We start from the raw sequence: 15,499 nt of genomic DNA on the forward strand, positions 1-15,499 counted from the left end.
CCAGGACAGGGATGGGGGCCTACTGGAGGCGGAGTGCGTGGAATTTTGAAGCCGTTCTGGAGCAGAGGTGACCAATCAGAGTGGCAAACCCCCCTCTTCCTTAACCCCTCCCCCAGGGTCCAGGGTCCACCTCCCATTCCCCTTCATCCCTCCCCACCCCCACCAAAAGAATTGTGCTGTGGCAGGGACTGGGGGGGGTGTTTGCGGGGGGGGGGGAGCCAGTGGAAAATAGTTTGAGGATGAGTTAGGCACTAGAGTTGGCGGTAAGGGGACCAGCAGGCCGAGCTCAGGGGCTATCCAGAGAAGATGGCTGAGGGGATACAGGTTCCTTCAGAGGATCAGAACTGGGGTTCATCAGGCTGCTCCCTGCAGAGACCAGAGCGTGGCCTGCGCTGCAGGCTCTGCAGAGGGCCCAGGACCATTAACCACAAGGCCCTGGCCCCACCCTGGCCTCCCCGGAAGCAGGGATTGTGGCTGCCACCCGCGCTTTTCGCTCGTGCTAAAGAAAGGCTGGGCCGAGTGCCAGGCTTCAGGCTGCCACTGGGGCTCAGGCCTCAGGCTTCATGCCTCAGCCTTCCTGAGGGGCCTGCTGGGGATCCTCCCAAGAGCTCCTGCCTGACAGCCTCTGGCCTGAGTCAGGCCTGAGAGGAGGCCCACGGTGGACCAGGCCAGGAGGGGTTGGGGTTGTGCCCCCCCTCCCTTCCACTCTCTTCATATCTCTCTCTCCAAGCCTAGGCACGGCCTTTCCTTTCCCTGTTCACTTAGCAGATATTTTCCTGAGCCTCTACTATGTGCCTGCCCTGAGCTAGCCCGTAAAGATTCAGAGAGGAACCCCATAAGAGTCTCTGCTCTCAGGTAGCCCGCTGCTGGGGCAGGACCGGCTAATTAAGTAGCATGATGCTGGTTCTAAGAGAAGTCATGAACAAGCACTGTGGTGCAATGGAGACTGTCCAGACTGTGGGCCTTTGTTAAGTTTTTATTTATTTGAGAAGGGGGGATTAGTGGGGGGGGGGGCAGAGGGAGAGGGAGAAGCAGACTCCCTGCTGAGCAGGGAGCCCAACATGGGCTCTGTCCCAGGACCCCGGGATCATGACCAGAGCTGAAGTCAGATGCTCAACCAGCTGAGCCACCTAGATGCCCCAAAAGGTGGATCTTGAAGGATGGGTGAAGAAAGAGGGCCTGGCATTCCAGCATGAGCAAAGGCTCAGACGTGAGAACACACGGGTCCAGGGCATCTGGGCATGGCTGGAGTTTTGGGTATGTTGGGGAAAGATGGGGCATGAGACTGGGAGGCCAACAGTATCTGGATCAGGAAGGGCCTCATTAAAGGCGCTTAGTCATTGTTTTAGTTTTGAGGGTTGCTGGGGAGCCATAGAAGGTTATGGAGAAGATGAGTATTGAGGGCAGACATGGGCTGCAGGGAAGATCACTGTAGCAACAGAGTTGAGGGTGGGTGGGTTAGAGGGGTGCTCACCTCATACCCAGGAACTAGGAGAGAGGGGTGTGGGGAGCCCTGGGCAAGGTGGGGCACTTACTAGGAGAGATGTCACCAGAACCTCCTTCTCCACATAGCCATCTCCCTTCTGAAACTGCCAGCACTGAAAAGGGAGCAAGATGTGGACCAGGAGTGACTCACACCTGGAAGCCAGGTCCTCCACTGCACCACCCCCCCGACCACCCCTGCAGATGACTGATGCTCACCCTCACACGGGAGGAGTGGCAGGGAGTGCACTGGGCCTCGAGGCAGTCCCAGAAAGGAGGCTGCGCTGCCCCCTCTTGGAGCCCCTCACCCTTCCTCCAAGACCAAGCCTCAGAAACCAAGCACAGCTCTTTCATTTTTTCCTCTGGGGCCTCCCCTAAACCTCAACATAAGGAGGGGTGCGTGGAGCCGCTCTGCTGCTTTTCCTTTGTGCTTCCCCTCCAAGCGCCACAGACACCCTCTGCCTGAATCAAGGAATGGGGGCATTTGAGGAGTCCCGACCAAGGAACAGGGATGGTCCAGGCCCGGTCCTATCCCGGCTGTTGTTATGTGGGGCTGGCTGGCTGCTCCAGCCTGGTCGTTGAGCTCTCGGCGACTCAAGAGCTGCTCCCATGCTTCCCCCAACCTGGAGGACAGGCCCAGCATCAGAAAGTGTGTGCTGTTGGACGAGGGGCGGCTTTATTCCCCAGGGTCTGGCTGGCTCAGGGCCAGTAGAGGGATGCCACGGCATGAATAAGCCTCCAGAAAGGCCCCTGTGGGAGTCCCAAGAGTTGGATTCTGCTCCCATCCCTGCCACGCTGTCCCCAAGTTGGCCTCCCAGTCTGGAAATTGGGGAGGTGAAACCCTGCTCTCCTACACAAGGCTAGTCCAGGGTGGAATTCATGTCTGTTGTACTAAATAGTGATTACTTTTTTCGCAGTCTCCGAAGGTTTTGGCTTCCCTTGTCTCTTTTCCTAGGCTGAGCTTACCTTCCTGGGGTCCACAGTGCTGGGAGGTCTTCCTGTCACCCCTCCCTACCTCATCACCGACAGTCCCCTCCTGCCCATGCTGGGGCAGGGAGTCACTCCGGCTTCCCATGTCCCCTGTAACAGGGACCATGGTCTTCCTGGGTGACAAGGTGCCCTGTGTGCACCCCACCCCCGCCCAGTCCTCAGGGCCTCCTGGGGTGGCACCCATTTATCTGCCAGGCCCTGTGCAGATAGGTGGGCACCTTATCTCCTTGCTTTCAAACATTACCTCGTTCCATCTATGCCTCCCCCATCCCCCATCCCCCAAAGCCCCCCACCCCCCCTTACCTCCCAACCCCCCTTACCCCCCCCACCCCAGCCTCATGCCTGTCAACTGGAATGCACTGCACAGAGAAGCCGCTCTGGGCTCTGAAATGAACCTGACGTTAGAATCAGAAGGGAAGGCAAGTCCTTATTTGGGGGCTGCCTGGCTGTGACTGTGGCCAAGGTCCTTGAACTCTTTGAACCTGTTTCCAGGCCTTCAAAGTGGGAATATTACCATTCACTAACGGTTGGTTGGAGGATTTTTTGTTTTTGTTTTTGTTTTTTTTTTTTGGTTGGAGGATTACAGAGGTGATGTGTCGGGGGGCTCAACATTCATTCTCTCGTGTGCACCCCCAAGCCAAGGCCCCCCCCCACCCTGGGACTCTCCTCCTCCCTCACTGCCCTGCAGCAGAGGCAGCGAGCTCTCCGGAATTCCTCCATCCTATAGGCTGGACCTTGGCCGCTGCAGTGAGAAATGAGCTCAGCACCCGTAGACAGGGGATCCAGGCCAGTGCAGCCCTGCCCTGCCCACAGGAAGGCTGTGCCTCCTCCAGCTGGCAGTGGCTGGGAGGGCTGCCGGGGCCCACTGGAACACCATCCACACCCCTCAACCAACCTGGCTGGCCCAGGCGGGGATGGTGGGGGGATTAGAGCCAGCTCCAGAGCCCTACAGGTCAGAGCAGGAAGGGACCCCCGAGATCCCCCACCTGTCCTGCTCCCTCATTTAGTGATGCAGAAACCACCCAAAGAGGCTGGTCACTTGGCCCAGGTCACACAGGGAGCTAGGGCTGAACTGCTTTCCATCTGCTGAGCCAAGGAAAGAACCCTGTGGTCCTGGGATACCTGGACCTCAAAAAAATAAAAAAAGATCTTTTCCTCTTGTTCCATGAAGTGTAGAAAGAACTGGGGAGGGGGGAGATGACCCCCAACCTCAGGCACTCTTCCAACCCCCACTTACCTTGAGCATCTGTTTTTACCTCCCTGTCTTTGCTGTGCTGCTCCACCTGCCCAGACAGCCGCCTCCCCAAACACAGTCGCCTTCTGTCACTTCTGCCTTCCCACCCGCTGTCTGTCCCCCTTCTGATGACAGGCCCTCACTCATCTTTGGGGAGCTACCCCTTCTCTCATACGAGGTCTGGGTGGGGTCCTGCCATTCATTAGCCCACTAGGGCTCGGGCATGAGTCTTTTAATTTCTTTCATGTTTTTCTTTTGACATAATTATAGACTCACAGGAAGCTGAGAGCTTTTTAAGAGCTTATAAAATATTTGAGACCTGAAGGAAAAAAAATGTATTGGCTCCAAAATACTAAAACTGCAAAGCTGAAGTCAATCAGCATTTACGGCACTCAGGCTTAAAACCTGGTAGTCATGGGGTGCGCCTGGGTGGCTCATTTGTTTAAGCAACTGCCTTTTGCTCAGGTCATGATCCCAGGGTCCTGGGATCGAGTCCCGCATCAGGCTTCCCTTGCTCTGTGGGGAGCCTGCTTCTCCCTCTGCCTCTGCCTGCCACTCTCCCTGTTTGTGCTCTCTGTCAAATAAGTAAATAAAATCTTTAAAAAAACAAAAACCTGGCGGTCATAAAAGTGGAAACATTTGAGAACAATTTTCAAGGGTTCAATTTTCTTACTTCCAAAGTGTGTCCCAGTCTTCCTAGAGGTTGGGTACTCCTACCTTAGATCCCCCTAGTCACATCATGTCTAAAACAAACATATAGGGGCGCCTGGGTGGCTCAGTTGGTTAAGCATCTGCCTTTGGCTCAGGTCATGATCCCAGGGTCCTGGGATCGAGTTCCGCATCGGGCTCCCTGCTTGGTGGGAAGCCTGCTTCTCCCTTTGCCTCTCCCCCTGGCTTGTGCTCTCTCTCTCGCGCTCACTCTCAAAATAATCAAAATCTTTAAAAATATATATAAATACAATAAAAAATAAAACAAATGTATAAAAATACGTCAAAAACGTATAAACAAAAAGCCCACATATATTTAATGTGGGACTTCCAGGAAGTGGGTGCATTTTAATGTTTTTTTTCTTAAAGATTTTATTTGACAGAGAGACACAGCCAAAGAGGGAACACAACAAGCAGGGCGAGTGGGAGAGGGAGAAGCAGGCTTCCCGCTGAGCAGGGAGCCCGATGCGGGGCTCGATCCCAGGACCCTGGGATCATGACCTGAGCCGAAGGCAGACGCTTAACAACTGAGCCACCCAGGTGCCCCATTTTAATGTTTTCTATAAGGTGCCCAGGGCCTGTGTATCAGGAGAGTTTTTGGCGGTAACAGAAACTCAAAGGAAATCGCTTTAAAATTAAGGGAAACTTTCGGGGTGCCTGGGTGGCTCAGTTGGTTAAGCGACTGCCTTCGGCTCAGGTCATGATCCTGGAGTCCCGGGATCGAGTCCCGCATTGGGCGCCCTGCTCAGCAGGGAGTCTGCTTCTCCCTCTGACCCTCCCCCCGCCATGTACTCTCTCTCTCTCATTCTCGCTCTCTCAAAGAAAATCTTAAAAAAAAATAAAATTAAGGGAAACTTTCACATAACAAGTCTGGAACAAGGTCTCCATGGCCGTTAATTCGGTGGCTCCAATGAAGGAACAGGGGCTGAAGACTGAGTTATGATCAATCATGTCTATGTGATGAGGCTCCATGAAAAAATAAAAAAAAAATCCCTAAACTCTAGGGTTTGGAGCTTCTGGGCTGGTGAACACATCTACGTAGTGGGAGGGTGACATACCCCAACTCCATGGGGACAGAAGCTCCTGGACCTCGTCCTTTGTGTTTCTTCATCTGTATCCTTACATATCATTTGTTATATAATAAACCAGTAAACGTAAACGTTTCCCTGAGTTTTGTGAGCCGTTACAGCAAATTATTGGATCTGAGAAGGGGGCTTTGGGAATCTCCAATTTATAGCCAGTTGGTCAAAAGCACAGGTGACCCCTGGGACTTGGCGGGGGGCACCTGAAGGGGGGTGGGCAGAGAGTCTTGTGAGACTGAACCCTTAACCCGGGGGGCCTGCACAAACTCGAGGTAGTGCCAGAATTGAACTGAATTCTAGGACACCCAGTTGGTGTCTGCCTGAAACTACAGACTTGCTTGGTGCAGAAAACCCACACATGTGGTGTCAGAAGTGTTCTGTGGGTAGAGGAAACAGTTTTCCCTTTTAGTTGGTGGAGAAGTGGGATTTGCTAGAGCCGCCCAGGCTCATGGAAACATGTGGTTTGGGAAGAGAAAGGAAGGGCAGGGAAGAGGAACCTTTGATTCCCGGGTGGCCACGTAGCCATGGGCAGCTGAGCTGTACTGTTACTAATGGTAAAAGTTACCGATGGAATTTAGAGATGGCTCTGACTCCTGGGGACTTGGATTACTGGACACATAAGGAAATGCGAGCAAAAAAAAAAAAAAAAAAAGCCACATATACCATCCCCTGGTCATGGTCATCTGTAATAGCTAAAATGAAATCTCAAGAGAGCGCTGGGTAGGACGCTATGCTCGACCAAGCTCAGATTTCAGTGAGTCTGAGCTTCAGCCCCTAGCCTCAAAGCCACCTCCAAAGGAAAAAAAATTATGCAGTCAATAGAAATTCCCTCTAGGGCCTCTGGTCACAAGAGGGGAGTCAATGTGGGGGATGGCAAAACCAGGAAACTAGTGAAACCAGGGAGCAGAGTGGGAAGGAGTTGTTTCATTTTGTGGATTGGTGGCATCAGCTTCCTGAAATACTAACTGGGACTCCAGGGGAAGGGCGTATGGGTGTTTCCTGTGCCGTTCTTGCACTTCTACCTGTTTTATTTAAACTTTTCTGGAGAAGGAGCGCTGGCTGGCTCCGTTGGTGGAGCATGTGACTCTTGCCCTTGGGGTTGTGAGCTTGAGCCCCATGTTGGGTGTAGAGATTCCTTAAAAATAAAATCTTTTTAAAAAATTAAGAAGTTTGGGGAAACGGCCCCCAAAAGTTCTTCCCATCTTTCTGCTCTGCCACCTGAAGCAGAGTCATGAGGGAAGTATGTTGGGTTGGCCTCATGGTCACAGAATGGCTGCAACAGCTTCCACACCCAAAGCCCAGAAGAGTGTTTCCCTCCTCCATCCAGGGCCTTCTTTAAAAGTGAGGCAACTATTTCCAGAATCTCCCAACAGACCTCCCCTCATGTCTTAGAAGTGTATCACAAGTCCACGGTTAAATCAATCACTGGGGGGGGAGGGATCAAATAACCATGATTCAGGCTTTAAACCAGTCAGGAGTCCCTCCCCAGGACTGAGATGCCTCCCCCTTCTGATTCACAGACCACCATGTGCTTCCTTCAAGGATATCAGGTGGACCCTCTGTCCACAAGGAAGGTGGCTGCTAGGACCAGAATGGGGCCAGGGAGGCGGGCACTCACCTCCTCCGGGGGGGCACATGACCAAAGCCAAGAGCTCTGCTCTATCCCCTTGGACACAGGTTCTGAGATGGGCATGTGACGTAAACCGGGCCCCTCGAGAGTCAGCCCTGGGATGTGGGTCGGATGAGGCAGCACAGCTAGCTGAGAGGGATACACCTGGAGAGGGCTGGATCACCTCACAGGGGCAGCCAGGGAACTCCTTTAGGCCTTAGCCGGCTGAGCGGAGTTCCTGTCAGAGCCAGAAGTCACCAAGAGTGAAAAGAGGACTTCATGATGCAGCCAGGCTCCGTCAAGCACTCCCTCTTCGCAGGAGCATCTCCCAGACCTCGCAGTCCCACCCCTCAATGCACGCGTGAGGGAAGAGGCTGAGCAGGAAGGCCTCGTGCAAACTCCTGTCAGTCAGCCCTGGAACAGCCGGGGCCTCTCCCCACGAGGCTGCCCTCAGCCAGCTCACAGCACCTGGGGGGAGGGGTGCCTGAAGGGGGTAGGTGGGGCCGCAGTATCTCACCTGAGCTCCAGGAGAGCCGGGATCTCTTTCCCCTTCAGTCTTGGCAGAGTGGGGGCTGCAGCCTCCTGGATCAGCCAACACAAGTTCAAATCCGGCCTCAGGAGATCATGCTTTCTAGATGTGTGCCACTGGTAAGTTAGACCCATGTTTCTGGAGCGTCTTTTTTTAAGTAGTGGGGCTTGAACTCAGGACCCTGAAATTGAGGGTCGAAAGCTTAACCGACTGAGCCACCCAGGCGCCCCTTAACGCCGCATTTCTGATCCTCATTCCCCAAGTGGTAAAACGGGCCAAGTACTACAAGCTCGCTGTCTTCTGAAGGACTGAAAGAAATTGGTATTTAACCCCCCCCGTGAGGCACAACGTGCCATCAGGTTGAGGTAGTAAGTTCTACACACAGAAAATGCTCTGGTCCTGAGGTGGGTCTTCTCACGCAGGGGAAGGGTGCACCGGGCCAGTTCTGTGGAGACCAGGCGCAGGCAGGGGGTCCTCCTCTCGCCCCGCTGCTCACACAGACTTGAGCCCACACGGACACTCCACTCGCACTTTATTAAGTACAAGAGGACCGGTTACAACAGAGGTGGAAGCGGTGGGAAGGGCCCGCCCCCACTCCCACCGACACTGGCACACGATAATAAATAAATAAATAAATAGCTGGGGGTGGGCATGGGGGGGAGAGGTGGCACAGCAAACGTGGACAGCACAGGGAGGGACACAAAAGCCCCGCCCTCCGGAGCTGTGGCCACCACCAACGCTGATCTGGTACCATCATCAGGGAAGGGTGGGGCCGCACTACAGAAGCCCCCAGAGCCACTGCGTGGACCCCCGGCTCACGATCTTTGTGGAGGGGTGTCTTCAGCCCTTGGACCCTTACTTATTGACAGACATCTGGACCCCTAGCTGGTCCAGTCAGATCCAGACCGTCAAGGGGCCACTGTCTCTCAGACTTCTGGATTGTTCTCTTCAGGATCTAAGAGGCCAATGAGTCATTAGAACTCTGTATTCTGATTGGTCTCACAGGACCCAGGACATGAAAGGGTCATTGCCACTTAGCCTTCCGACTGGTCCACTCTGGCTTCAGAACATCAAAGCGTCACTGTCACTTTAGGTTCCCAATGAAACCCCTCAGGACAGACCCATCAATGAGTCACTCTTGCTTAGCCTTCTGATTGGTCCATTCAGGGCACAGGAGGGTTAGTGGTTACCTAGGCCTCTGATCGGTCAACAGGAACCCAGGGCCAGGGCTCCAGGGGCAGACAGAGCTCTAGAGGCAACCCCCCCCCGCACCCCGCCCCAGGAGGGACTAGGGCATTAAGTGTTCAGGGTTGGGGGAAATCTTCAGCGGGCATCAAGGCCCAGATTTCAAAGAGGGGAGGTCACAGGCGAGGAAATAAGGCCACCTGGCTTGGTTAGGCCAGGGCGAACTGGTGGGGGAAGGGGGACCGCTTCTGGAACAGCAAAGAGTGCCCAGCCATCACTGGGAGGGGATGTGAGGGCCCTAAAACCTTCCCTGGGTCCCAACCCCACCAGTTGCAGCTGCAGAAAACGGGGCCCAGGAGCCTGCAGCTCTTGGCCCCTTGCCTCCATCTACGGGATCAGGGTCAGGGAGGGATGGGGCTGCAGTGCCAGTCACATGGGCTCAGTCCTCCAACCCCTCCATCAAGTCCGCGATGCTCTCCACATAGTAATGGGGCACGAGGTCGAGCTGGCCAGATGCCAGGTAGGCCTGGGCCTCCTCCAGCCGGGAGACACCTGTGAGCGTGAGCAGGGTGGTCATACCACAGCGGTGGCCGAAGAGGATGTCGGTCTCCAGGCGGTCGCCCACCATGAGCGTGCGGGCGGGGTCCACGCTGAAGTGCTCGGTGATACACTCGAACATGTAAGGGCTGGGCTTGCCCACCACCAGGGCCTGGCGGCCCGAGGCTGTCTCCACGGCAGCAGCCAGGCTCCCGGTACCTGCAGGGAGATGGAGACGTGGTCAGTGCCGAGTGGCAGCAGGGAGGGCATCCCGGCTCGGATGCTGGGCTTCCAGGGAGGCAGCTTGGCGTGGGGGGTTAGATTAGGCACTGAAATGAGTCAAAAGTCTTCCAAGTCTTATTGTAGTGGTTACAGGGACAGGGCCTGAAACCAGAGGCCTGCATTCAGACTCTGTCATCTCCACCCTTCTTAGGCAGGCCATTTCGCCTCTCTGTGCCTCAGTTTCCCCATCTCTAATATGGCCCTGTAGGGGCTGAATGAACCACACTGCGTGTAACTGGGCCTGGCTCAGTCAGTCCTTGGAACAGGGGGATCCAAGTCAGGCCTACCTTCAAAGAGGTGCTGTGGGCACTGCAGGGGCAACTGCTTGGGAAACAGAAAAGCAGATAAAAGTGCCAGGGAAACAGACAGAAGCTGTGGTTACTGCTCCAAGAATGTGGGTTCCTGGCAGCAGGAACGGGCACAGCCCTCTTAGAACGAGGCAGGGCACAGAAATGTTCGCGTCTTGGCCCCAGTCAGCCTCGGCGGCCAGGAAAGTGATCACAGGGAGAGAATTCAAGCCAGAGACAAAAAAGCTACATGCCTGAAGATGTCCGTGTCTGCAGTAACTATAATAAGCAAAACTGTGAAAGCACCCAAGTATTTAACAATAGGAAGACTGTTTAGAAAAGGACAGCCCTGACTCTCAGCCCAGGACCGTCCTGCCCCCCAAAACAATGAGTCCACTGTGTTCGTCCTACAGGCCCGTCTTTGTGCTACAAGGTTCGGCCTTCACATTAATGTCCCTGAACAAATGATGATGATGATCACAATTTACTAAGCACATTCTAAAGTGCCAGGGGCTGTGCTGGCTGCTCACAGAAGCCCATTTTACAGATGAGAAAGCTGATGCTCAGTGCCATTAAGTAACTTATCCAGGGTCGCACAGCCTAATAATGGCAGACACAGGGTATGTGTTCAGGTGGGTCTGACCCAGTCGTGTACTGGACCAGCTGGTACTGGCTTGGCAGTGCTGAATGTTTCATTTTCAGGAATTTTGTGAGCCCGTTGTTAAAGCCACTATGAAAAAGTCAACTTATATAAACTTATGGTCTAATTATGTTTAAAACCAAGGTAATAAATTCTCAAAGTTCATTACTTCCTAATTATTTTGCCATGATCTATGCTCTGGAGATTATTTACATCTATAATGATGGCAATACTATATAACGGTGTGCACAAATCTTCCCAACTCCACATTCAGTGATTTGATGTTGGCAGCTTGAACCTTGCTATGGTGGGAGTATTTACACCACAGAGATTGGGAAATGGTATAGCTCAACCCACCCCCCCCATTATTAAGTCAAAGCTACAGAAGAACGGGCACAAATAGCAAAGAATCCTCAGCCTGGCCAGCCCCCAGACAAGGAGGAGGAACTTCCCCAGGGTCATGGGATCAGGGCAGAGCTGACCCAGAGCAGAGCAACGCTGCTGGGAGGTTCTTCCTGACATCTGACCTAGAGCTTGCCTACTTGTTTTCTTGATAACTGGGTAGGGAAGAAAAGCCATTTGCCCCGTTGGTTAAAAATTCCTCCCAGGATGGGAAGGGCTCAACTGAGTCACCCCAAAGTGTTTTTCTCCCCTCCAGAATGGTCTCAGCTGCGTCAGCAACTTCCTCTCCCACCAGGACAGAGCTGATCACCCTTGGCCCCCCATGTCCCACTATATACACTCAGCTAATATTTACTGAGGCCCAACTACACGCCAGGGACTCTGCTAGGCACTGGGCATACATCAGGGAAGGCAGCACGGATCCTTACCCTAGGGGTATGAGCATCCTAGCAGGGGCATCTAGGAACATAGCTCTGTCCTCAGACCACCATTATGCCACTTCATTTAACATCCTATAATCTGGGGCGCCTGCGTGGCTCAGTTAAGTGTCTGACTCTTGGTTTCAGCTCAGATCATGGTTTCAGGGTTGTGAGATGGAGCCCCACGTCCAGCTCTGTGCTCAGCTCAGAGTCCGCTTGGGATTCTCTCCTTTTCCCTCTCCTTCTGCCCCTCCCCCTCTGCCCCATTCCCTGCTCTTATGCTCTCTCTCTTTCTAAAATAAATCTTAAAAACAAAAAAACCCAACATCCTGTAATCCAAGGCTGACACATGTTTTGGTGGTGACATATTCCTCAGCAGGCATTTCTATTTGCCAGTTCAAGTGGCTGCCATGTGGCAAGAAGGTAAACACACAATTTAGGAGACCCACAGGGAAGGAGGCATCGGGGTGAGAGACTTGCATTCTTTCAGATTTTATGCATATCGGGGCCTTTATTAATACTTTTATACCACTGTTTTAAAGCCACATCATTCAGTTGTGTACGAAGATGACAGCCGTGTTGTAGCTAAGCCTCTACCTCCCCCTCTAGGTCGTGGGAAAGATCAACAGGGCCTGTGACACAGCCAGGTGGGGCTGGAGATGAAAGGGGCAGAGGCATATAGGCAGGGCCTGGCCTGTCCCCAGCTCCTCCACACCACCCTTCCTGAGTCCTAGGGGGCCTCTTAACCCACAGCCTTAACCTGAACTTTGAAGCCTCCAGGGAGAAACTCACTTTTCATAGCATGGCCCAGGACAAGCGGGAGCTGCTGCAGCCGAAAGCCCTGACCAGAGCCCTCAGTTTGGATTTTTGGGGAAACTGGAACACGCAGCAAGTAGGTCTGCAACAGAGCGAGGACAGAACTAGCCTAGAACTATAGATTCCCAGCCTGGAATCGGTTCTGCCATGGCCCAAGCCCTGCTCCACGTTTCATCCCCTACTGCCCTGTCCTGCAGGATGCCTCCTCCAGGAAGCCTTCCCAGATCCCCTCGGCTCTACGCCCCTCCTGCCCCCCATCACAATACTGTGTCTATTCCTCAGTCAATACCAGCCCCGCTCCCCCAGAATTTGGTATCAATGACAGTCTAAATGAGTGGCCAGCAAGGAGGGAGTGAAGATCTGTCCCCACCCTCAGGCTACTGACTGGGGTACTGACTTGTCCACACACACTTAGCACTGGCAGTTATCTTCTGCTACCATCTGCTCTTTTCTTTTTTTTAAGACTTTATTTATTTATTTATTGGAGAGAGAGAGAGAGAATGAGAGAAAGAGAGAGAGCATGAGAGGGGGGAGGGTCAGAGGGAGAAGCCGACTCCCCGCTGAGCAGGGAGCCCGAGGTGGGACTCGATCCCGGGACTCCAGGATCATGACCTGAGCCGAAGGCAGTCGCTTAACCAACTGAGCCACCCAGGCGCCCCCAGGTCCTCCTGCTCTTGGGCAGCTCAATTCCCCTCTCTCAGCCTCAGTTTCTTTAACTGAGAATGGGTCATCTCCAGAGTAATTTAGAAACTAAGTAAGAACAAACAGCAAGGTACTTCATAAAGCTCTGTAATAACATAAGAGGGCTCTGGATACAACCCACACCTACTACGTGCCGGGCAGTCACCCTGATCACTCTCCCCTGGGAGGAAATGGCATGGTGAGCCTTCCCATTTTACACCCGGGACAGCGATGCTCCGAGGTTATGTAACTTAAGATTACTGAGTCCTGGAGCTGGAACTGGAACTCAGGTCAAACTCCATCCACCTCCTATGCTCTCACACCCCCGCCTACAACCGGCGGCTGCCAATGGTGTTCCAACAGCTCAACAAGGGAACAATCCTTCCAGGCTGTTTCCCAACCCTCCGACCTCAACCCCTGATTGGAGAGTGGGACAAAATGACAGGGGTCGCTGAGGCGGGTTCGGGAAGGCCGGGGCTGGGAGTCCGCCTGCAACCCCCTGAACCACAACGGGCCTGTTTCCTCATCCGTTAAACTGCCCCTCAAGCGGTGGCAGTTTCAAGAATCACCAGACGTGGCCATGAATGACAAAGCTCGCCTGGGCTCTTGCAGGGTGGGAACCGCCCTCGCATCTCTCCGGGTCCCCACCTGTCACCTGGAGACACCCCTTCTTCGCCCCTCTTCCCTAGGCGTGGAGGGGAGAGCGCAGGTCGCCACCCCACCTCAGTTTCCGCGCCAGCCCCGCGCTCACCGGGGGTCCGGCTGCCATCGCTGAGCGGGTGCCACGGGTCGCGGTCGGTGGCCACGAGGAGGCAGTCGGGGTCGCGCAGGTGCGCGCACGCCTCGCTCAGCTTGGCGAAGGAGAAGTGCTCGTCGTAGCCCACGAGCACGGCGCGCACGCGCGGGGCCGCGCCCGGGTCCTCGCCGGGGTCCCCCGCCAGGCGCAGCCCCCGCGGCGCGCAGCTCGGCGCGGAGCCCCTCGCCGCCCAGCACGAACACCGCGCCCGGCGGCCCGGGCAGGCGCTGGCGCAGCAAGCGCGCGGCGCACAGCGCGGAGCTGAAGACCTGCTCGGCGCGCAGCCCCCCGAAGCCGAGGCGCGCGAAGCGGAGAGCCAGCTCGGGCCGCGCGCGCCGGCTGTTGTTGCTCACGAACAGCGCCGCCTTGCCGGCCCGCGCCAGCCGCTCCAGCAGCTCCGGGGCGCCCGGCACGGCGCGCTCGCCGTTCCACAGCACTCCGTCGCAGTCGAACAGGACCCCCTGCGTCCGGCCCAGCACGTCGCGCAGGGCCGCGCCGCGCAGCCGCTCGCAGCGCGCCATGCAGCCGGTTGGCCGCCTGCTCCCCCGCGCCGCGCCGCGCCGCTCTCCTTCTGCGGGCACGGCGCGCTTGCCCTCAGCCCGCCCCGTTCCCCGCAGCGACCAATCGGCGCGCCGGAAGGGCCACGGGGCGGGGTCACGGCCTCGTCCGCGCGCCAATGGGGGCGAGAACCTCGGAGAGGAGCGAGGCCTCTACCTAACCGAGCGGGGAGAAAAGGGTAAATCTCGGCCGCCGCTGAGGGGAGGAGACCAATGAAGACCTAGCTTTCGCCCCGCCCCCTAGCTCTGCTAGGCCAGTCGCCGCCGAGTTTCAACCCCGACTAGCCAATTAAAGGATGGACTGACGTTCTTCTTGGCCAATAAAGAGTTATGAATAGAAAATCTGGAGCGATTAGCCTCCCTTGCGTTCCCCAGCCAATCGGAAGCTTAGGAGAGCTGGTTGCTAGGAGGAAAACAGATGCTAAAGGAGATGTTGCCTTTGGGTCAAATCTCATTGCCCTCTGAACCCTGGACGCTCCAGTACTGAGCCAAGGCGTGAGAAGCGTGTCGGTATGATGATGGGAGAGAGGCACATAGTGTCTTCTCGAGCGCGGGGGTCCCTGGCCCAGACCAGTCGTTCTCCACGCTGGCTGGTAGAGTCCCCTGGGGAACTTATGTTTTGAGATTTAATTTACATACAAGTAAGATGAGCAGATCTTAAATGTACGGCTCGATGACTTTGACAAACGCTTTTTAAAAATACCAAAGCATGGCTGCACCCCAGAGATTCTGATTTAATTGTTTTGGGTGGGGCGGAGATATTTTCGGTTTTTGTTTTTAATTACCCAAGGCCAGGGTGGGGAGAGGCACTGGGTCACCAAGCTGCCAGAGGCAGCCAATCACTAAGCACCCTGGGGATGGAAGGAGCCAGAGCAGTAGCCAGTTGCCCAGGGCAGCGATTGGGGTGATTTGGCTGCCTTGGCCCCCACCTGGGGAGGCATGTGTCACAATTCCAAGTTGTCAGCCAACTTCTGAGAAGGTGCTGGAGACCTGACCTCCAGGAGCAACCAGAGCTCCAAAGGCCTGGGAAAAGCCACCCTATCGTGTCCCCCCTCTCTGAGGCTCAAATAATTCCTGTTCCCCAATGCCCTGGCCTTTGGCTCCTGTCTCAGGTAGTCTCCTTAGCTTGGAATGTTCTTCCTTCTTCCCTTTCTCACCTGGTCAACTCCTAAAAGCCTCCTCTTTGAATCACCTCTTCCACGAAGCCTTCCTGTGCCCTCCACACAGAGTTTGGGTTAGCTTGTCAGCCCCTAACTGGCTTGC

The 15,499-nt window shown here is 55.0% G+C and overlaps 1 protein-coding gene across 1 annotated transcript; it reads right to left on the reverse strand.

The window, feature by feature from the left end:
- On the reverse strand, positions 1 to 14,561 carry LOC113922574 (pyridoxal phosphatase). The gene is given in 5 exon segments (XM_027594591.1): positions 1 to 56; positions 1,536 to 1,598; positions 7,623 to 9,575; positions 13,635 to 13,833; positions 13,835 to 14,561. Coding segments are annotated over 3 exon segments (882 nt in total). The 5' UTR covers positions 14,201 to 14,561; the 3' UTR covers positions 1 to 56; positions 1,536 to 1,598; positions 7,623 to 9,258.
- Between the last annotated feature and the right edge of the window lie 938 nt (positions 14,562 to 15,499).

The sequence above is a fragment of the Zalophus californianus genome, chromosome 9 (assembly GCF_009762305.2).
Source record: "Zalophus californianus isolate mZalCal1 chromosome 9, mZalCal1.pri.v2, whole genome shotgun sequence".
NCBI lineage: Eukaryota > Metazoa > Chordata > Mammalia > Carnivora > Otariidae > Zalophus > Zalophus californianus.